Source organism: Ictidomys tridecemlineatus, chromosome 8, assembly GCF_052094955.1.
Source record: "Ictidomys tridecemlineatus isolate mIctTri1 chromosome 8, mIctTri1.hap1, whole genome shotgun sequence".
In the NCBI taxonomy this organism is placed as follows: Eukaryota; Metazoa; Chordata; class Mammalia; order Rodentia; family Sciuridae; genus Ictidomys; species Ictidomys tridecemlineatus.
The window spans coordinates 120,522,126-120,546,570 of NC_135484.1; the positions used below are offsets into that span (position 1 = coordinate 120,522,126).

The window sequence follows — 24,445 nt, forward strand, 5'->3', positions numbered from 1 at the left end:
AAATGGGCAAATGAATTTAGTATACATTCTCAAAATAAGAAATTAAAATAGCCAGAAATCATATTTTAAAATGCCAAACATCACAGACCACCAGGCAAATGCAAATGAAAATTACAATGAGATCTCTTCTCAATGCATTCCGAATGCCTGTTGTCAAAAAAAAAAAAAAAAAGCATAATACATCTGTGAAGGAGGCAAAGAGACTTTCCTATGCTGCCGGTGGGAACATAAATTTGTATAGCCATTGTAAAGAACAGTAAATACTGAGTTTCCTCAAAAAGCTAAAAAGATGGGGCTTGGGTTATGGCTCAGTGGTAGAGCACTTGCCTGCCACATATGAGGCACTGGGTTCTATTCTCAGCACCACATATAAAATAAAATAAATAAAGGTCCATAAACAACTGAAAAAGTAAAAATGAAACTTTAAATTTTTTTTTGTAATTCAGATGGACAGAATGCCTTTTTTGGTTTTTGTAATATTTATTTTTTAGTTGTCATTGGACACAATACCTTTATTTCATTTATTTATATTTATGTGGTGCTGAGGATCAAACCTAGGGCCTTGCATGTGCTAAGCAAGTGCCCTAGGTTTGATGTCACTGAGTTATAGCCTCAGCCCATTAAAAATAATTTTTAAAAAAACTGAAAAAGAGGCTGGGGATGCGACTCAAGTGGGAGCGCGCTCGCCTGGCATGCTCGGGGCACTGGATTTGATCCTCAGCACCACATAAAAATAAAATAAAAAATGTTGTGCCACCGAAAACTAAAAATAAATATTAAAAATTTCAAAAGAACTGAAAAGAAGTCTATTGTATAATCTATCTATGCCACTTTGAGGTGTATATCCAAAGGAAATGAAATCAGCATATCAAAAAAATACTTACATTCCCATGGTTCATTGCAACACTACTCACATTATCCAAGATATGGATCTACCAAAATGCAGAGGATGAATGGATAAAGTAAATGTGGTACATGTTGGAATATATTTCAGTCCAAAACTAGAATGAAATCCTGATATTTGTGACAACATAAATGCAACTGGTGAGATTATATTAAGTGAAATAAGCCAGGCTTAGGTAGGCAGATAGCACCTGTTTTCTCCCATCTGTTGAAGGTTAAAAAGTTGATCTCAAAGTAGAATAGTGGTTATTAAAGACTAGGAAAGGTAAAGAGGTTGCCAGAATAGAGGGAGTTTGGATAATAGGCACCAGAGTACAATGACATTGGTGAAATAAGTTCTAGTTTTCTACAGCACAATAAGGTGATTATAGTTTACAACACCAATTATATATTTTATGAAAGACTAAAACAGAGCAGCTCAAAGTTTCAAATCATAAAAAAATGATAAGGAGATGGAAATGCTAGTTGCCATGATTTGAATTGGATATACTATATATACATATGTTGAAATATTAAACTTCAACCAATAAATTTGTAAAAGTTTTACCTGTTAATAGAAAAAAATTAAATTAAAAAAATTAACAAGCACATAGTGATGAAGGATCAGAAGAAAAGGGGCTAACCCTGTCTCTGTAATGGATGATATGATTGCACCCTGAAATTCACAAAAGAAATGTTGGGAAGCTACTTCATGTAATAGGAGCATTTAGCAAATTAGTAGCATATAAATTACTCAACAGTAAACACTTGACTTTATTCATATAAACAGTAGCAAATTAAGTGTGTGTGTGTGTGTGTGTGTGTGTGTGTGTGTGTGTGTGTCAAACCAAGAGTCTCACACATGCTAGACCAGCACTGTACCACTGACTACGTCCCCAGCTCACAAATTAAAATTTTTGGAAAGATGACTTCATATACAATAGGAACCATAAAAAGATTTTTCAAATGAAATAAATAAGAAGTATGCAAATACAATTACAACTAAATAAAAAGTATGCAAATCCTATATAAGGAAAACTTCAAAGCACATATTTTACAAATTACAATATTAAAAAACTATATCTGAACAAGTGGAGGGATATTCTTGGATAAGAAGACAAATACAAAGCTGTAATAGACTGCATTTACAAATGCAACACACTCTGATAAAATGTCAACAAGTTCTCATCTCTCAAGCTGCTCATATTCATTATAAAATTCACATGAGAAAATAAATGCCTGATAATAACCTGGAAAACCTTGAAAATGAAGAACAAAGAGAGAAAGAGTAGGTAACTAGCCATACTAAAAATTTAAAGATTTTTTTTCCTTTTTTTGGTACTGGGGATTGAACCCAGGGATGCTACCACTGAGCTACATCCCAAGCCCTTTTTGTTTTTTATTTTGAGACAGGGTTTCACTAAATTGCCTACAGCCTGGCTAAATTACTAAGCCTGGCCTGGAACTTTGATCCTGCCTCAGGCTCTGGAGTCACTGAGATTACAAGTGTGCACCACCACACCCCGTCAAGTCACCATTTCTCTTTAACATTGTATTGTGGATCCAAAAGCAGCAACATAAACCAACAAATGGAGATTACATGAGAAGCATTCACAGACATCATGATTGTATGTGCAGAAAAATCTAACAAACTCTATGAATACACTACTAAAAATAACAAGTGTCGATGCAAATAAAAAGTAATATTTCGACATGTTATAAACAAATAGGGAGAACATTGACATTCTTTCATCAATATTATCTACAATACTAGAAAGAAACATAAAAGTGTAGAAATAATTTATAAAAAAGATTACATAGAATCTCTAAATTCAAAATTATAAGAATAATATTGCTATCAATTAAATGATATTATTCCATATTTGTGGATTAGAAGACTCATTACTTCTAAACTGCCATTTGTCCACAAAATGATTTACAAAATTTTGCAATTCCAGTGAAAATCTCAGCCTATGCTATCGGGAGATTGACATGCCCTTTAAAAATGTACTTGGGGGAAGGAAAGATGGCGGCGAAGGGAGTGCATCACCCCAGTGCGCCGCATCACTGAGCCAGTGAAAGAAGATATGAAACGGCTGAAGGATATCTTGTTGGGAATTTCCAGTGAAATTGAGGCGCTACAGAATCTAATAGACAGGTTTCCATTGTGTGAGGTTCGGCAGTGGGAGCTCCATTTCTCCGCACGGAGGGTCGCATAGCCTGATTGCTCCGCGGCGGGTTGTCTGCGGCGCGCGCTGGGGATCGGCAGGGAGCCGGAGCGGGAGAACAGCGAGGAGAGGGAGAACAGCGATACGGATTCGGAGGGCTCCTGCCAGCGATACATCGGCAGCGCTTGGTGCGGAGTTCCGGCTTGAGACAGAGGAGAGAAGCGGCGGTTCCAGTCACCGGTCTGACCACGGAGGACGGCGGCCTCCATCTTGGAGAGATGATGTAATCATCCCATTGTTCTGCTGATCTCAGCTCATTCAGCTACGGAACAGGTGAATTCAGGCTGGTATTTGCCTTCGTCTAGCAGACAGATTTCTTGCTCAGGATCGGGACTAGGGATCCTGTGGAGAAAACTCTTGAAGGCTCGTGCCTGGCAAGGCGTGCGCCGGGCACTGAGCAGCGGGACTTGGGTTCCCGGGACTTGGGTTCCCGGGGCTAACCGGGCCCAGGTCTGAGGAATCTGCGGAGACTGCCTGTGAAGGCGAGCTCCGAGTGGAGCGTGCGCTGAGCTTGGGGCGACTGGGTTCTGACTCCCGGGACAGTTTTGGCCTGGGGCTGGGGAACCCCGGGGGTCGCTCGCTGGGGCCAGCTCCCAGTGGAGAGAGTGTATCCGGATCGGAAAGGCGGGGTTATTGCTACCTAAGCTGCTTTGGCCCAAGGCTAGGGAACCGGCGGTGACTGCTTCTCGGCCAGGGTCCTGCTGGGTGCTGTGGAGGCAGAGTGGAGCTTCCACCTGCGCCCAGAGCAGGCCAAGTGACCCGCCGGCGTGGTACCATGAAACCCCAAATGCAGCTGGTGCTGAAGAGAGAAGCCGCCCACGCTTAGAATAGGACCAGCGACCCACTGGCAAGACAGGCCAGGTAGCTTGCCAACGTGGTGGACACGTAACACTGAGGCAGTCGCGTCACACTGGTTGGAGTGGGGGTGGAGCAGGGTCACCGCCCGGGTCCGGAGGGGGCTCAGCGACCCATTGGAGAGGTAGTCAGGTACCCCCATTGGGAGTGGGGGCTGTGCAGAACTGCGACCCACCGGCCTAGAGGTCTGCCAGCGTGTTAGACACGTCACACCAATTGGAGTGGGGGCACAGCAGAGCCGCCACCCACATCCAGATCAGGACCAACGACCCCAGGGTGTGGTAGTTACGTTACCACAATTGGAGTGGGGTCAGAGCAGAACAGCCACCAGTGCCTGCAGTGGGGGCAGACCTGCGACCAATTAGCGTGGTAGACAGACCACCCTAATTAGGGGAGGAGCACAGCCACTACCCGCCCTGCAAGGGAGACTTCCCAACTATACAAGAGCAATATAAATAAATAGGAGGTAAATTTCAAAAACACAACAGTTGCACCAAGCAGGAAGAAACGCGAGCAGTATGAAAAGACAAGGAAAGAAAGGTCCACAAGCAATGCAGGTCAACTCAACTTTAGAAGAGGTAATAGCTGCAACAGACGGAATGTCAGATAAAGAGTACAGGATATATATGCTTCAGATGATCTGGAGTCTCAAGGAAGACATGAGACAGCAAAATCAGACAATGAAAGATCACATTGACAAACAAATCCAGGAAGTAAAAGATCAATTTCACAGGGAGATAGAGGTAATAAAAAACAAACAAATTGAAATCCTGGAAATGCAGGAATCATTAAACCAACTTAAAAACTCAATTGAGAATACTAACAGCAGATTAGATCACTTAGAAGAGAGAACATCAGACAATGAAGACAAAGTATTTCAACTGGAAAAGAACATAGACAGCTCAGCAAGTCTGCTAAGAAACCATGAGCAGAACATCCAAGAATTATGGGACAATATCAAAAGACCAAATTTAAGAGTCATTGGGATACAGGAAGGCACAGAGCTCCAAACTAAAGGAATAAACAGACTATTCAGTGAGATTATACAAGAAAACTTCCCAGACTTGAAGAATGAGACAGAATCACAAATCCTAGAAGCCTACAGGACGCCGAATGTGCAAAATCATAAGAGATCCACACCTAGACACATTATAATGAAGATGTCCAACATACAGAATAAGGAGAGAATTTTAAAAGCTGCAAGAGAAAGAAAGCAGATTACATTTAGGGGCAAACCAATCAGGATAACAGCTGATCTCTCAACACAGACCCTGAAAGCTAGAAGATCCTGGAATAACATATTTCAAACACTGAAAGAAAATGGGTTCCAACCAAGAATCGTGTATCCGGCGAAATTAAGCTTCAGGATAGAAGATGAAATTAAAACCTTCCATGATAAACAAAAGTTAAAAGAATTCGCAGCTAGAAAACCATCTCTTCAAAAAATCCTTGGCAAAACATTACAGGAAGAGGAAATGGAAAATAACACTGAAAACCAACAATGGGAGATAGGACAGTAAAGGGGGAAAAATAGTGAAAGAGGATAACAAATCAGGTTTAGAAACATCAATAAACAAATATGGCTAGAAGAACAAATCATATCTCAATAATAACCCTAAATGTTAATGGCTTAAATTCACCAATTAAGAGACACAGGCTAGTAGAATGGATCGCAAAAGAAGACCCAACAATATGCTGCCTACAGGAGACGCATCTGATAGAAAAAGATATTCATAGACTGAAGGTGAAAGGTTGGGAAAAATCATACCACTCATATGGAATGCGGAAACAAGAAGGAGTGTCCATACTCATATCTAATAAAATAGATTTCAAACCAAAGTTAATCAAAAGGGATAAAGAAGGACACTTCATACTGCTCAAGGGAACCATACACCAACAAGACATAACAATCATAAATATATATGCCCCAAATAATGGTGCGGCTGTGTTTATCAAGCAAACTCTCCTCAAGTTCAAGAGTCTAATAGACCACCATACAATAATCATGGGAGACTTCAACACACCTCTCTCACCACTGGACAGATCTTACAAACAAAAGTTAAATAAAGAAACTATAGAACTCAATAACACAATTAACAACCTAGACTTAATTGACATATATAGACTATACCACCCCAAATCAAGTAGTTACACTTTTTTCTCAGCAGCACATGGAACCTTCTCAAAAATAGACCATATATTATGTCACAGGGCAACTCTTAGACAATATAAAGGGGTAGAGATAATACCATGCATCTTATCTGATCATAATGGAATAAAACTGAAAATCAACGATAAAAGAATGAAGGAAAAATCAAGCATCACTTGGAGAATGAACAATAGGTTGCTGAATGATCAATGGGTTTTAGAAGACATCAAGGAGGAAATTAAAAAATTCCTAGAGTTAAATGAAAACACAGACACAACATATCGGAATCTATGGGACACATTGAAAGCAGTTCTAAGAGGAAAATTCATTGCTTGGAGTTCATTCCTCAAAAAAAGAAAAAACCAACAAATAAATGATCTCATACTTCATCTCAAAATCCTAGAAAAAGAAGAGCAAAATAACAGCAAAAGAAGTAGAAGGCAAGAAATAATTAAAATCAGAGCTGAAATTAATGAAATCGAAACAAAAGAAACAATTGAAAAAATTAACAAAACTAAAAGTTAGTTCTTTGAAAAAATAAATAAAATCGACAGACCCTTAGCCATGCTAACGAAGAGAAGAAGAGAGAGAACCCAAATTACTAGCATACGGGATGAAAAAGGCAATAACACCACAGACACTTCAGAAATACAGAAGATAATCAGAAATTATTTTGAATCCTTATACTCCAATAAAATAGAAGATAGTGAAGGCATAGATAAATTCCTTAAGTCTTATGACCTGCCCAGATTGAGTCAGGAGGATATAGACAACCTAAACAGACCAATAACAATAGAGGAAATAGAAGAAACCATCAAAAGATTACCAACTAAGAAAAGCCCAGGACCGGATGGGTATACAGCAGAGTTTTACAAAACCTTTAAAGAGGAACTAACACCAATACTTTTCAAACTATTTCAGGAAATAGAAAAAGAGGGAGAACTTCCAAATTCATTCTACGAGGCCAACATCACCCTGATTCCGAAACCAGACAAAGACACTTCAAAGAAAGAAAACTACAGACCAATATCTCTAATGAACCTTGACGCAAAAATCCTCAATAAAATTCTGGCGAATCGGATTCAAATACATATCAAAAAAATTATACATCATGATCAAGTAGGATTCATCCCTGGGATGCAAGGCTGGTTCAATATACGGAAATCAATAAATGTTATTCACCACATCAATAGACTTAAAAATAAGAACCATATGATCATCTCGATAGATGCAGAAAAAGCATTCGACAAAGTACAGCATCCCTTTATGTTCAAAACTCTAGAAAAATTAGGGATAACTGGAACATACCTCAACATTGTAAAAGCAATCTACGATAAGCCACAGGCCAGCATCATTCTGAATGGAGAAAAATTGAAGGCATTCCCTCTAAGATCTGGTACAAGACAGGGATGCCCTCTCTCACCACTTCTGTTCAACATAGTCCTCGAAACACTGGCCAGAGCAATTAGACAGACAAAAGAAATTAAAGGCATAAAAATAGGAAAAGAAGAACTTAAATTATCACTATTTGCAGATGATATGATCCTATACCTAGCAGACCCAAAAGGGTCTACAAAGAAGCTATTAGAGCTAATAAATGAATTCAGCAAAGTGGCAGGATATAAGATCAACACGCATAAATCAAAGGCATTCCTGTATATCAGTGACAAATCCTCTGAAACGGAAATGAGGACAACTACTCCATTCACAATATCCCCCCAAAAAATAAAATACTTGGGAATCAACCTAACAAAAGAGGTGAAAGATTTATATAATGAAAATTATAGAACCCTAAAGAAAGATATAGAAGAAGACCTTAGAAGATGGAAAAATATACCCTGCTCATGGATAGGTAGAACTAACATCATCAAAATGGCGATATTACCAAAATTTCTCTATAAGTTCAATGCAATGCCAATCAAAATCCCAATGGAACTTCTTGTAGAAATAGATAAAAGAATCATGAAATTCATATGGAATAATAAAAGACCCAGAATAGCAAAAACAATGCTAAGCAGGAAGAGTAAATAAGCGGTATAGCGATACCAGACTTCAAACTATACTACAGAGCAATAGTAACAAAAAGAGCATGGTACTGGTACCAAAACAGGCGGGTGGACCAATGGTACAGAATAGAGGACACAGAAACCAATCCACAAAACTACAACTATCTTATATTTGATAAAGGGGCTAAAAGCATGCAATGGAGGAAGGATAGCATCTTCAACAAATGGTGCTGGGAAAACTGGAAATCCATTTGCATCAAAATGAATCTGAACCCCTATCTCTCGCCATGCACAAAAGTTAACTCAAAATGGATTAAGGAGCTTGATATTAAATCAGAGACATGGCATCTGATAGAAGAAAAAGTTGGTTATGATCTACATACTGTGGGATCGGGCCCCAAATTCCTCAATAGGACACCCATAGCGCAAGAGTTAATAACTAGAATCAACAAATGGGACTTACTCAAACTAAAAAGTTTTTTCTCAGCAAAAGAAACAATAAGAGAGATAAACAGGGAGCCTACATCCTGGGAACAAATCTTTAATCCACACACTTCAGATAGAGCCCAGAATATACAAAGAACTCAAAAAATTAGACAATAAGATAACAAATAACCCAATCAATAAATGGGCCAAGGACCTGAACAGACAGTTCTCAGAGGAGGACATACAATCAATCAATAAGTACATGAAAAAATGCTCACCATCGCTAGCAGTTAGAGAAATGCAAATCAAAACTACCCTAAGATACCACCTCACTCCAGTAAGATTGGCAGCCATTAGGAAGTCAAACAACAATAAGTGCTGGAGAGGATGCGGGGAAAAGGGCACTCTTGTTCATTGCTGGTGGGACTGCAAATTGGTGCAGCCAATTTGGAAAGCAGTATGGAGATTTCTTGGAAAGCTGGGAATGGAACCACCATTTGACCCAGCTATTCCCCTTCTCGGTCTATTCCCTAAAGACCTAATAAGAGCATGTTACAGAGACACTGCTACAACGATGTTCATAGCAGCACAATTCACTATAGCAAGATTATGGAATCAGCCTAGATGCCCTTCAATAGATGAATGGATAAAAAAAATGTGGCATTTATACACAATGGAGTATTACTCTGCATTAAGGAACGACAAAATCATAGAATTTGGAGGGAAATGGATGGCATTAGAGCAGATTATGCTAAGTGAAGCTAGTCAATCGTTAAAAAACAAATACCAAATGACCCCTTTGATATAAGGGGAGTAAACAAGGACAGGGCAAGGACGAAGAGCTTGAGAAGAAGATTTACATTAAACAGGGATGAGAAAAGGGGAGGGGAGGGGGGATAGTAGAGAATAGGACAGACAGCAGAATACATCAGACACTAGAAAGGCAATATGTCAATCAATGGAAGGGTAACTGATGTGAAACAGCAATCTGTATACGGGGTAAAGTTGGGAGTTCATAACCCACTTGAATTAAACTGTGAAAGATGATGTATTAAGAACTGTGTAATGTTTTGAACGACCAACAATAAAAAAAAAATGTACTTGGGAAATCTTAAGGACCAGCTACCATGGAAAGGAACAAAATTGGAGGATCTGAACTACCAGATAGCAAGTGTTACTCTAAAGCTACAGTAATTATAAGAGTGCAATATTGTTTTCAAGGACTGACACAGGTTAATATAAGTAAATTCTATTATTTGCTTTTAAGAGTATTACAGTTTCAGTGCTTACAGTAGAGTCTTCGATCCATTTTGAATTAATATTTGCATATGCTGTAGAGTTTCAACTTTTTTTTATTTTTTGCTTTTGTTTTTTGTTTTGTTGTTGTTGTTGCTGTTGTTTTGTTGTTCTGTTTTGTAGTGCTAGGTATTGAATCCAGGGGTGAGCTCTAAGAGTGAACTTCATTCCCAGCCCTTTTTAATTTTTATTCAGGGTCAGAGTCTCACTAAATTGCTGAGGCTGGCCTCAAACTTACAATCCTTCTCTGCATCAGCCTCCTGAACAGCTGGGATTATAGGTATACAACACCACACTCAGCTCAAACTCATTCTTTATGGGTATCCAATTCTCCCAGTACCATTTGCTGAAGCATTTATACTTTCCCTCACTGAATGGTCTTTACACCTTGACTAATGTTATTTTTTTATTGATTTTTTGAAAAATAAGTGACAGCAGAATGCATTACATGCCCATGAAAAACTGTCTAGTGTCTTTTTAGTTTAATCCAAATGACTCACTTTAGAATTTCTTGTAAGTTAGGTAAGTTAATAATAAATTCCATCCATTTTTAATGATGGAGAATGTCTTAATTTCTCTTTTACTTATTTTATTTTTCTCATTATGATAAAATAAACATAACACAAAATTTATCATCTTAACAAGTATGTAAACACAAAGCTCAGTAATGTTAAGTTCATTCATACTGTTGTGCAACAAACCTCCAGATCTCTTTTCATCCTGTAAATCTAAAAATGTGTATTTTCATTTTTGAAGGATGATTTATTGGGTAATAGAATTTGTGGTTGACAGCTTTATTCTTCAGCACTTCCATTACCCCATTTCTTTCTGCTTCTGTCGTTGCTGATGAAAAATTGGCTATTAATCTTCATGAGGACTCCTTGTATGGGATGAACTTTTTCTCGCTTGCTGCTGACAATGTTTTCTCTGTCTTTCAACAGTTGGATGGTCTTGTCTCTTAGTGAGGATCTCTTGGAATTTATCATCTTTGGAGTCCATTGAGTTTCTTGAGTAAGTAGCTTAATATCTCTTATCAGATTGGTGGCTTTTAACCTGTTATTACTTTAAATACTCTTACTGCCTCTTCTCATCTCTCCTCTCCTTTGGAGTTGCCTGTTAAACACGTGTTAGTGCACTTGATGGTGTCCAGAGCTTTCATAGGTCCTACTCATTTGCCTCCATTCCTTTTCCTTTCTGCTCCTCAGTCTGGATGATTTTCATTGACCTACTGTCAATTTGATGATTCTTCGTGCCTACAAACTTGGCATATATTAGTGAATTGGTGGTATCCTGTAAGTTCCTGAGACTCCATTCAATTTCCTTCTTAATTTTTTTTTCTGTTTTGACATTCAAACTTGATAATTTCAAATGAATCACCTATGGGTTTGCTGATTCTTTCTTCTGCCTGTTTATGTTTGCTGTTTAACCCCTCAAGTGAATTTTATATTTCAGATACTAAACATTTCTACTCCATTAACTGCTGTCTAGCTTCTTATTATCATTTCCATCTCTTCATCCATAATTCTACTTAGCAGTTTGTTGTCTTAGTCTGTTTTGCACTGCTATAACAGAATAAATACCACACACTAAATTATTTCTTTATTTTAGATTGAATAATTTATAATAACCATAAATTATTGACTCTCAGTTCTGGGGACTGCAAAGTCAAATATCAAGGCACTGTCAAGTTTTGTGATTTTTGATTCCAAGATAGCACCTTGAACAGTGTCCTGTGAGTGGGAGCCATGCTTCATCCTCACATATCAGGAAGCAGAAGGGCAGGAGATAAAGGACCTCCCTTCAGCCTCAAACCCCATCTACAAGGTCCCTAATTGCATCACCTCTTTTTCTTGTTGGTTCCTTTGGGTTTCTGTAAATGTGGGTATTTCCCTGTAAAACAAACCACCCCCTATGAATCCCAAAACACAGATGCTACACCTTCACAAAACACACAGGAGTCAGCATCTCCACTGTATTTTTAAAAAATATTTATTTAGTTTTTAGTTGTAGTTGGACACAGTATCTTTATTTTATTTATCTATGTGGTGCTGAGGATCGAACCCAGGGCCCTACATGTGCTAGGCGAGCGCTCTACCACTGAGCCACAGTCCCAGCCCCCCTCAATTGTTTGATAATACATAGAAACTACAAAGTTACACAAAATAATTTCATTTACATCCTTTCACTAACAGGCTATGAATGAAAGATTAAGGGATAAACATGCTACCTTCATCCAGATTAAGACTTATCTAACATTCTTTTTTTTCATCAACTAAGATGTTAAAATCCAAGCAGTTTCACATGACTGTACCTCTAATCTCATACTCTTCTGAATGTCTAAGCTGGGGCATACTTCCCTTTCAAAGCTGACCTTCTCAACCTTGAGACTGAAGAAATCAGTCTTCCAGCTGGAGCATGGCCATGATGCTTTACAACAGGCAAAATCACACACAGGTGCAAATGATGCTTCAACAGTTATCAAAATTTAAAACCAGCTGGGCACAGTAAAGCACACCTGTAATCCCAGTGGCTAAGGACACTGAGGAAGGAGGATCTCAAGTTCAAAGCCAGCCTCAGCAAAAGCAAGACACTAAGCAACTCAGTGAGACCTATCTCTAAAATAAAAATACAAAATAGGGCTGAGGATGTGGCTCAGTGGTCAACTGCCCTGAGTTCAAACCCCAGTGCCAAAACAAACAAACAACAACAAAAAAAAAACCTTAAAACAAAAATGAGCATTGCATTAATATGGAACTTCCACATTTTTGGATGCAGCAAAAGTCCTCGGAAGGTGACAGAACTGTGACAGAAAAGGCACTTTGTGCTAAATTTCAAAGAATTGCTTGTGAGAAAATGCCACAGAAGAGAAGACCAGTCAGTCTAAGCTGCAGATGACCTTTTAGGGTGGGGGAAGTATGCCCCAGAAAGGCATCAATAAAGGAAAAATTTGTAATCATGATTCCAAATCATGATTGGGAAAAATGGCTGCTTAAAGTTAGGAGAGGGAAACACCAAGATAGAAGACAAAATGATTGCACCAGGGATCAAGGAGTGAACTTCACAGGGATTTATCAGCCAGCTATGCACTTTCTATTGAGCTGGAATCTTCACTACTTCCAAGGAGGTTCTGCACACTTCGAAAGAGAGGAACCCTAGCCAGCACTTTCCTTGCTGTGATCCCAAAATACACAGAGTTCCTGCTGGCAGCACTTACAGGTAAGGCTAGTTCATAGCAGCATCCATCTTAGGGATTTCCTGATATAGCCTGAAGACAATGTGAGGGTTTCCACCTGATCCAGAACTCCTTGGCAATGCCCAGTGGCTTTGGGGGGCTTCTAAGAACAACAATAGATCAAGCTAGCTATTGTTCTCCCATCAACACTCAGAAGATCAGCATGAATCTTTAGATGGATGGGAAAAGGGAGATAAATCAGTGGTCTGAGGGTCTTTATCTTAGTACCATCAAATGCGCCATGAATGGACGGTATGAAAAGCCACTCGTTCATTGCTGAAGTATAGGGAGAAACTATCATCATTGTCCAGTGGGATGGTGGGTCATTTCCCTCAGTCAAAATGTTGGCTGCTGAGACTGTCATTATTGCTTTATTTTCTTGGTACTATAGAACTTTTACTGTAAAGAAAAAAGGAATACTTGGTGGGCAGAGAAGTGTGTCACCATATATCAGGAATTGGCTGATATTTAGGGAATGTACATTAGAATCTCGATAATGTTGAATGATGGCTGCTTTCCCCTTTATTCTGATGAATTTGGGGAAATAGTAATTATTTTTAAAAAATATTTATTTCTTAGTTGTACACAATACAACTTTATTTTGTTTACCTATTTTTATGTGGTGTTGAGGATGGAACCCAGGGCCTTGTGCGTGCTAGACGAGCGCTCTACTGCTGAGCCACAACCCCAGCCCCAATAGTAGATATTTTTAAAAACACCTATCCAGTTGGCTCATGATGCTTCTCAAGAAGCCTTGTAGCCAACGTAGTAAAAATGGCAGTCACTGTTCTTTCAGATTTCAGATGCATTATTGAAGAAAATCCACTTACTATCACATTTCAGGAAACTTGACTATGACATATTGATGGCTTTTATAAACTTCATGGAAATTCTTTCAAAAAAGTGTAAGAGGAAAACTCTGGTGTTGTACAAAGAACTTTGTTCCACTCAGAATTCCATGACAAGGGTTCTATTTTGCTGCTTCCATTTCACCATCCTCCCCCCCGCCCCCCACAATCAGGCCCTTTAAAGGCTTGTAGGTATAATTGATGAAGATCCAGTCTTTGTTCTTGTAGTCTGTCTGCAGGTGATTACTTGTGGCCACTGTTAGCACAAGCTGTGGAGACCACACCAACAGTAATCAAGTTTGAGGGAGGCAGAGAGGGCAACAAAGACAAGCTCAGGGAGCCATCATATCAAATCACACAACCATATTTCTTAGAGAACAAATCTATGTACCTCCTCTGATATTAGGAAACTGTACCAGGACTGTGGCACTCAGAGCTGGTGGGAGGGAGGAGGTAAGTAAGAATGCTTTCTTACCAAATTTAGGGGCTTCTTCATGTATTAAGCACTCTCTTAATTGTTGTAAGATTTTTTATTAGTCTCAAAGTTCATAAGTTAATAGCTGCTTTAGTGGATGAATGAGTTGTTGGAGTATTCCACAACACTATTCTTGGTGAAGTCAAGAAATATTAAGTTACTGGATACAGTAGCACACACCTGTAATCTCAGTAGCATGGGAGGTTGAAGCAGGAGGACCTCAAGTTTAAAGCCAGCAGAAGCAATTTAACAAGGCCCTAAGCAACTTAGCAAGTACCTGTCTCAAAACATAAAAAAGAGCTGGGGATGTGGTTAAGTACCCCTGGGTTCAAATCCGAAGAAGAAGAAGAGAGGAGGAGGAGGAGGAGGAGGAGGAGGAGGAGGAGGAGGAGGAGGAGGAGGAGGAAGAAGAAGAAGAAAGAAGAAAGAAAAGAAAATAAGAAAGAAAAGAAAAAAAGACATTCTCTTTTAAAGAGATTTTTTAAATAATAAGAAAATCTTATGTATCTAACCATGTACCTTTCCATCTAGTATGATTTTCTTTAGATTTGAAGGACATACATTACAGTACAGTTTGTCTGCTCATTATGAATTCTTTCACCCTGAAATACCTTCATTTGTGAAAGATACTTTTGCTGGGAAAGAATTCTAAATTTACAGCATTTTCCTTTCAGTCCTTCTGACACGTTGCTGATCAGTGTTCTCATTTGCTTGTCTCCAATACAAAAGCTGCTGTCGTCTTTATGATTTTTCCCATGAAGTATTTTCTTTGTCCTCTGCTGCTTTTCACATTCTTTTCTCTGGTGAACAAATACAGGTAATTTCAGTCCTTAATAAAATTTAGCAAAAAGTCTTTGGGAGAACTGCCTGGTGGGTTTTTTGTTTGTTGGTTGATTTTTCATAAATTCTCAAAAACAGATGTTTGTCTCTCAATTGATTCTCATATAAATTTTCTTAGAATATTCTTGTCCTGGGAAATTTGGTAATTATATGTCAACTTGGCTGGGCCATAGTGCCTAGATATTTGTTAAAACATTATACTGGATGTTTACCAAAGGGTGTCTTATGGATGAGATTAACAATTAATTTAGTTTGAGTAAAGCAGAATGCTCTCCTCATTATTACTGGATTTCATTCAATAGTTCAAACCTTGACTAGAACAGAACACCTGAACAACTGTGTCTGGAGAGCTTCCATATTGTTGATCCACGTGAGGGTGATGTACCCCAAATTCATGGGAACAGAGGCTTCTGCACTTGGACCACTTCTAGATCTTATCTGTATACCTCTACCTCTGGCTGCTTGTTTGTACCCTTCATAAACTATAATAATAAACGGCCTTTACCTAGGTTCTGTTAGGTTTTCTATGAAATTATCAAAACTTAGGAAAGAGGCTACAGAAACTTCCAAAATTGTACCAGTTAAAAGAGAAGTGTAGTAACCTAGGGTCTCCATGCTTGCTCTGGCATGTTAAATGAGGGAAGTCTTGTGGGAAGAGCCCTTGAACTTTTAGAATGTGACATTAACATAAGTTAGTCTTAGGATTCAATAGCAGAACTCCCAGTTGCTGGTGGAGAATCACATACTTGGATGGGTAGAGGGAAAAAAAATCCCTTGCCATCTCTCAAAGAAAAATTCCAGAAAAAAAGATGAGCAAAATATGAGGATTTACTTCATGTCCTCAGATCTGCTAAAAACAATGCTACCAGCTAATCATGGTCCAGATTGACTGTAGCACCATATCTAAACTGGAATATTCAGGTTTTTTAAGTCCTTTGCAGTACTCAATACAAAAGACTGATAGATGTTAGAGGTTCTCTCCCTAGAAACATTTTCATGCACAAGAAAATATAAATATTCATAGAAAACATCAGTGTACATGCAGATTCTCTGAAGAGTATAGACCTGGCTATTTTAACACTACTAATAAGAAACAAAGGCTAGGAGGTGTTTTTAGTGACCATTCACCATCCCACAAAGACTTCAGTTGTCTCAAGTATAAGCTGATATAGACCAAAACTGGATCTAGTAACACATTTTCAAGGGAATGTATGAGAAGATGCCATTCATTAGTTACTTCTTCATATCCAAACCTGAGAATCTACAAACAACACATAAAGTTCTTGTCCCTGATCACTGTTCCAAAAATTAGAATGTTCCATTCTTTCTCTATTCCTCAGCCCTGGCACTAAAATCTCTTCCTAAGTTAGGGTAATTCCACACTTTCATCTTGTTAAGAGTCAGAAACCACTTCTCTCCATAAAAGGACAAACTCCACCTCCCAGGCATTATTACAGGGGAACACAACATGAGGCTTCAGCTCCACCAGTCAGATGACCACATGCTGGACTCTGACCAGGACATGATGACAGAGGGGCTGGGGAAGGGCAGACACATTTGGGATAGTGGCTCAAGTGGAAGTAGTAATGACCAGTTCCCAGCATCAGCAGCAACAGCAGTACCAGTCACAGAATCCTTTGTTAGTCATCAGAGTATCAGTGTGATCAGTGGCACCTGTACCAGCAGCAGGGACAGTGGAGCCTATGTGGGATCTGTCCTAGGGTAAGATTGTAGTTTCTGTCCTTTGCTACATAACATTAAGCCTGGTTCTGTGGCCTTCCCAAACATGTAATTAGCTCCCAATTTGATATATACTTTACATTAAAGTGGAAAAATTTTGGATTCCATTATTTACTCTAAGAAGTGACAAATGGGTTTGGGGAGTCATTTCAGAGAGTAGCAACAGAGATATTCTCCATGCTGAGCTCTGATCAACTTTCTGCTTAGTCCACCTGGTTGTACCTCATGGGGTGAAAACAACATGATCTTCCAATTCACATATCATGATTGACAATATAAGTCCACCTTTTCTTTCTAAGGAAAAAAACTTTAAGGTTTTAACACATATCCCACCCTGGGATAGCTTTGATCACACACCTCAATCCCACTGAGCACTAGGATGGCCTTTGTTATAAAGAGAATAATAATTTATACTTCCACCTAACATGATAATACTCTCCTGCATACAACTGAACTACACCATCCCTTTCCTAACACAGGATGCAAAGTCCCTCTGTGATGTACTCTCCTCCTCCCATTGATAGACATCCCAAAATGCAAGACACTAAGACATACACATAACAATGCTTAATACTATGATAAACAGTCAAAATTATTGGTTTTGTATAAAAGGGTGATATTCAAGAAAATAAGTATATTTGATTAATAAATATATACCACAAACATATTCATAATAAAATAAAGAAGATATGCAAATGAAAATTACAGTCCTCTCCTCTGAAAATGGTCATGTGTTGCTGCTGGTACTCATAACTATCTTCTTCCACCTCCCATTCCATATTCCCTTTAATTCAGCAAGTAGTTCAGCTGCCTGTGGCATTTCTCCTGCTGTGGTGATGCCAACCTTCATTCCTGAAGGGTCTTGGCCACTCTTACTCCTGCCTGGGTTAGGTTGATGTAGTTTCCCATGGACATTAATCACAGGGGATGTAACACTAAGAGGCACCCTAAGGGACTCCTGTATTCCAGACATTCTCTTCCCTCCCTTCCTGGGGAGCAGCTGCCACATGTCCCCCTAGCTGCCAGGATCCATCACTCAGGCCCACCAGCTAACTCCACTCTTGGGCTCTTGATTCAAAGCAAGAAGAGCCCAACATGGCCAGTGACAGTTGTCCTTTCCAATTCAGTGAACTCATTGTTGTCTCTTGATGGAAGCATTTCTTCTGTGAAACTAAGATCTCCAGGCCAGCAGGGCATAAGGTCTTGGAACAGGAAGTACATAGTGGGTCACTAGGGGCCATAGTGAGAGTTGCCACTCCCATTCCCATTTCTTGATTCCTGGACCCATGAATCCTGGCTGTGGGGGAAACAGTACCACCTGTCAGACACTAGTTCAGAGCACGTGCAGCCTCCTGAGGAACCTTGACCCAGCTGCAAGGTGTCTCCATGTAGTTGCCACTGTCATGAAGTCTTCAAAAGGCCATAGCACCCCTCATCAAGCCAGGTACCTCAGGAGAAGGGAGAAGGTGGTAGGAGCAGAGATTCCGAAGAAGTTCCAGCTGTGGTCACACTTCTTTGGCTGTGAAGGAATTTCCGGGGCAGAAGCAGAGCTCTGTGGACACCATGACAAGGCATTTGTCAGATGAAGCCCAAGCTCTCTAGGACCTTTAGGCTACAGATCTGGAAGCCCCTCTGACATCATCTCAGTCTTTCTCTTCTCTTTTATGCACACACACACACACACACACACACACACACACACACACACACACTCTTACACACTCATTCCGCCCTGTCACTTGCAGTGCACTTCCCCTGGCCTGGAAAGAACTCCTCCAGGTTTCCTCATAGCTAATTACCTCAGGTCCTCACGTCTCTCCTCAAATCTCACTTTCTTCATGATGCCCACGCTGCCCACCCCAGCACACAGCCCTCTTCGCTGCCTCACATCAAGCACTAGATCACCTTCCCTATATTACTTGCCACTTCCTGCCATGAAAACTACCCACTGCCTAGATGAAATTTTCTACCTCTGCCCACCAGGACATCTGCTCCTCAGAGAGGACAACTGGTTTAATTTCACTCATGTTTCCCAGGTACAGAACAGTGTAACAGATCTGACACACAGTAAGTATCAGTTGGATGAATGATCACTCCGGAGCATCTCCCTCTTCTAGAGACACTATCATTATTAATGGAGCCTCAGGCCAAAGGCTGCTTGTGGCAGCTACAGCACAATTTCCTGTCACATAGAAGTCCAGGCTGCCTGGGCTCTTCTCATAAGAGCGCTCTTCCTCCCTTCCTCCACCCACACCAGCCCTCCTGCACTCCACAGCACATCTTTTCATTTGCTCCTTTGGGGGGGGGAACCTAAGCAGATGGATTTAATTTTCCACCAGATATAATTTAAATTAGATGCAAAGCAAAAGACCAGAACTCATTCACAAGAATAAGAACAGGCATAATCCTCTACAGAAACAAAGAAACAAACCCCAAAATGGGAGCTAAGGGTTGAACTCAGGCATGATCCACGCTGATCTGGCCACACAAATCCTTCCTGCCTTTGGTCCTGGACACAGGACAAGGCCCAGGAAATATCTGAGTCCCTGTGATCACAGGTCTAGTGGACAAGACTCTATTGAGGTACAACCAGCTGTTGAGTGACCACATCCAAGCCCACAGAGGACTGAGCACAGCCTGGCTGCAGCCCTGCCCATACGCAGCTCCTCCTGTGCCCACTGCAGCAGACTCAGCACAGCAAACACATGGATTCTGGGAGGTTCTCAGATCTCAATTTGTTTTCTCTCACAAATTGTGGAATATTGTGCCCCTTGAATAACCTTGCCAATCTCTCTATAGGTAAAGAATTAAAAAAAACACATTCATTCCCAGATTCTTATTTTCAATGGTGAAATAAGAAGATGCAGCTCAATGCAACATAAAGTTAAACTAGGGGTAGAGACATCCTGGCCCTTTTCTGATACAGAAGGGAACACAGGTCCTATTGGGAGGGATAGGCTGGTTATTCCACCTCTTCACATTTTATCAATAGGAACTCAGACACATTCAGAGCCATTTGCAGAAAAACAATTAGGAACATTCACTAGAAGTGGCAACATTCTGAACATCACTCACTCACAAGTTCCAGATTCAGAGTCCCCAGAACCCAGCTGTGCCCCTCCATTCTGTCTCTTCCCCCTTTCCCACCCTCCTTTAGAAGTCATGAGAGACTCATTAAACCCCTGGGATTATTTCCTGACCAGGGTAGAACAAGAGCTAAAGAAAAGAAAACTACTCAGAGTCCAAAAGAGCTATAGCTAAAGAGAATCATAGGGTAGGTGAGCTCCATACTGGGCTTCTGTTCATACTACCCCAAGGGTCCCAGTGATCATACTCCAACCCATACTTATTTGTAGCCTGAGTGTAGCTTTTTCCTTTCCAACAGTAGATAGAAAGTGTCCTGTGAGAGGTCAGGGAGGATGCAGGGCCATGAGGTTCTAGAGGAATCCCCTGGTTCTAAACCAGTGACATTTCCAGGACTGTGACTGCAGACCCAGGGAAGGATCAGGAAGCATGAGGAAAATGACTCGGGACTGCTGGGAATCAGGTTCATAAGGTCATGATCACCAGGGTGAAAAGTTTCCTGTTTTTCACCTGTGCTTTTTAAGAAAGTTTCAGCACACAGGGCCTCACTCTGGGTACCCATGCATGTGAATGGTGCTCCTCAGCAATAAGGCAAAAGACTGGAAAACACCTGCCTGTTGCTTGAAACCCATAGGGGGACAAAAAATTCAGACTTCACCTCATTTTTATCAGCCAGTTCCACTTCACACTAGCAAACCCAACTCCAAAGAGAAGGAGGCCAGGAAGAATTCCAATCATAGAGAAGGTGTGCTGACGAGATAACTCTGGGAAGGGAAAAGAGGGAAGATGAGATACAGTAACCACCAGCTCTCAGCCCTGAGAATGGCTCCTGCTTTCTTGGCAGGAGGCTTTATGCCCTCATCCCCTCCTTACCTCATCTCAGGGTGAGGGGCTCAGGCAGCCCCTCATGATGCACATGACATGTGTATTTCTGCTCCTCCCCAGCAGGCACCACCACAGCTGCCCACTACTGGAAGGTTCCATCCCCTGCAGGCCTGGTCTCCACAAGCTCCATGTTCTGAATCTGGTCCTCTCCATCCCTCTGCCAGGTCAGGGTGATCTCCTTAGGGTAGAAGCCCAAGGTCCAGCACCTCAGGCTGACATCTCCTTCAGGGCTTAAGTGACGGGTCACATGTATCTTTGGAGACTCTGAAGGAAAGAATTAGAAAAATAAGACATTTTGGGGCTGGGGCTGTAGCTCACTGGTAGAGTGCTTGCTTAGCACATATGAGGCATGGGTTCAAACCTCAGTACCACATAAAAATACATAAATAAAATAAAAGTATTGTGCCCATCTACAACTAAAAATATTTTTTAATTAGACATTTTACATTACCTCCCATGGCCACTGAACCAGTGCTCATGTGAACATACTAAGTCAGACAGGACAATGGAAGTAAAGAAGGAAAGCAAAACCCAAGCACCAGCCTGGACTCAAGCTTCTGAGATAATCTCCTTTACCTTGGAAAGTTGTAGAATCAGACTGACCAGGGAAAGATGCCCCAGGTTTCTAAGAGGGACTTCAGGTTCTGACCTGAATGGAGGCCCAGAGACTCACAAAACCTGGAGTCCAACCTCAAACAATTTGAATGTGGAGCTGAGAACAAGGCCTGAGAAAGTCACCTTGTGGTACCCAAGGCTGCTGTCAGGGTCCAAGCAATGTGCTCTTAAGTTTGTTCAGAGATCTTCTCCCTCCCCATTCCAGGCAGACTTGATGCCTTAATTGTCTTGAGAGGAAGGAAGGCCCTCTGGTATTCTGTTAGCAATTCCATTTTTGTCCAAACTATGTAGGACTCCCCTCATCCCCTGGTACCTGTGTGCAGCAACTTGTCCTTCCCTTTCTCCAGGAATCTGCGGAGCCACTCCAGGCACTCCTCCTGCAGGTAGGCCCTGTAGTGCTCTGCATCTCCTGAATCCTCCCATTTGCGCTGGGTGATCTGAGCAGCCTTGTCCCAGGCGGTCCAAGAGTGCAGGTCCTCATTCAGGGAGATGTAATCTGCACCATCATAGGCAAACTCCTCATATCCACGAAGGAGGCTTCCATCTGGCCCAAGGTCACAGCCAGAAATCCACTGGAAGGTGTGAGAGCCTGGCCCCGCCCAGGAAGTCAGACTGGCTTTGCTCCAGCTTTTTACGCCCTGGTGCTTAACTCTGCCAGCTCAATCCGGGAGCGGGGTAGGAGAGGGGGTGGCTTGGTCTAAGGCTTCTGCATAAACGTAAAATGAACCCCCAGCTAACTCTGCCAAGTTTTTTGAGTTGAGGAGCCAAGGGATGTTGGAGGCCTGGAAATGAAATTAAGTCGCAGTCTCCTCTGGGAGACTGTAGTCGACCATGGCCTGTTCCAAAGAGATGGGGGCATTTGTCCCCTGCCACCTGGTCCCAGGTCACTCACCGTCCTCGCTCTGGTTGTAGTAACGGAGAGTGGAGCGCAGGTTCCAGCTCAATTTCTGTGCATGAGCCTTAGCAATCTTGGTTTGTGCTTCCCAAAACTCTGGTGCCTCAAATTCCATCCACTGCACCCGCGGCTCCACCCTCGGATTCTGGGCGTCTCTGTCGAAGTGCAGGAACAGTGTGTCGTCCACAAAGCCCACCGAGGTGTAAAAAGACTCTTTGTGGCCAGGTCGGGACACAGAGGTGTGGAAATAACGCAGGGAGTGGGACCCTGAGGACAGAGAGCAGCTAAGACCCGAAGCGACCACCTCCTGGGACACGACCAGGGTCCCAGGTTGATGGGCCATGATGGGAGGAGGGGGCGAGGGGACTCCTGAGACAGAAAGGGGGCAGACTAAAAGGACGGTATGGTCGGTGATTCAGATCCGGACAGGGTGAGTCTGAGTCCCAGGGAATGTTCAGGCTTCACACGGTAGAAATGCCTCGTCCCTGAATCCGCGACCCCGCCGGGCAGTCCCCTAGATCCTACCCACAGAGGCTGTTTCCCACCCAACCCGGTACTCACTCGCCCAGGTTTGGATCAAGGTTAGAGGCCCCAAAAGCAGCAGGAACAGAGTTCTGAACTTCATGACACACCTCCAAGGACAGGGAGAATCAGTTCCTGCAGGGGTGCCTGGACCTTGTCACCTGGAATCGCGGCGACAACTCTGATTGGCTTCTCTAGAAACCACTGGTGTGAGAGTGAGAACTGTGGACGCGTCATGAGTCACCAGGCAGAAGAACTCAGGATGAAAGAGGAGGAAGTGAAACTCCTGGAAAGTGGGGATTTGGTTTCCTTCTGGTTCCCCAACCCCAGAAACCTCCTTCAGGCCTGAGACCTTGGGCCACGCCCAGGACCTGCGGTTTTCTTCTGATCTTTCTCCTCCAGCACCAAGCTGTCTTTCTCACGTCATCTCTCTGAGTCCTGGCCCAGAGGCTGTTTGAAGAAGCCAAGGATAGACCTTCTAAAAGAAAGCACATCCCCAGGGCATATGATGTCAGAGAGTGAGCAGCCCTGGGGAAAGGAGGTGGAGAAGCAATGGTTTCCCTTTCTATCTTAGAGAAGTGCCTGGGAAACCACACAGATTCCCAGAGACTTTTTTCCTTTGATTTATCCACTGAGGGAAGCACAATTTTCATAGTCTGCAATGATCTGGATTCCTATCTACCCCTAGTGATTTTACCCTTCATATATAAATGTGTCTGAGCCCACACTGTGGTCCATGTTCATAATCTCAGTTTTTAGGATTAAACTAAGGTTTTAATCTTTAAGTACTCACATACTGATATGTGGAATGATTGGGCTTTTGTCACAAGTGCTGCCCTCTCTCCCTCTTCCTTTCTCTCACCAGCCCTCCTCCATCCACTTCATAGCACAGGATCATATTTCTCCAACACAGAATGATCCTTAATTAATAGGTCCTGTTTTCCAAGTAAATATAAATCTAAATTAGACTCTGCCTTATATATTTTTGCATTTACTTTGAAGCCAGTACCAGGATTACTGGAACTTAGGGCTGGGAGGGGGATAAGTAGGCAGAGCAGAAAAAGAATTCCAACAAGAATTAACTTAAGATGAGAAACTGTGGTATCCCTCCTTTCTGCTAATTCTAAAATCTGATATTGGATTTTTAAAGATTATGGAAAAGAAGGCATTTAAGTAAACAGCTCTGGAAAGAGGTCAGGACCTCATGAGTCTGAAGATTCATCTCTTGATAATATAGAGTAACCTGTTTAGGGACCTGTGTAAGAGCAATGATGTGAGAGGGAGTAGCTCTTGCTAATGTCAGCATATGGGAAAATCCAGAGAAGGTTTTCAGAGCCTTTATTTCTTTTCTTTATTTTATTTCTTTAGAAATGTCCTTTAATTACTTGATCAACTCCTCAAGTCTAGAATTTGAAAATAAAAAATGGTGTTTCCATTCTTAGTCTTCTGAGGAATCTCCATCCTGCT

General features: G+C 41.4%; 1 protein-coding gene across 1 annotated transcript; it reads right to left on the reverse strand.

The window, feature by feature from the left end:
• Nucleotides 1-21,860: 21,860 nt before the first annotated feature.
• On the reverse strand, nucleotides 21,861-22,803 carry LOC144364807 (H-2 class I histocompatibility antigen, Q9 alpha chain-like). The gene is made up of 2 exons (XM_078020314.1): nucleotides 22,454-22,803; nucleotides 21,861-22,150 (listed from the first exon to the last, which is right to left on the reverse strand). Exons 1-2 carry the CDS (start codon nucleotides 22,797-22,799, stop codon nucleotides 21,861-21,863), a joined length of 636 nt encoding a protein of 211 aa, XP_077876440.1. The 5' UTR covers nucleotides 22,800-22,803.
• Between the last annotated feature and the right edge of the window lie 1,642 nt (nucleotides 22,804-24,445).

Excerpts from the sequence above, each read along its gene's own strand:
- LOC144364807 (XM_078020314.1), bottom strand. The coding sequence starts at position 22,799 with ATGGCCCATCAACCTGGGACCCTGGTCGTGTCCCAGGAGGTGGTCGCT. Across the intron at positions 22,151-22,453 it reads CTACAACCAGAGCGAGGACG|GCTCTCACACCTTCCAGTGG; the intron begins GTGAGTGACCTG and ends GGGCGGGGCCAG.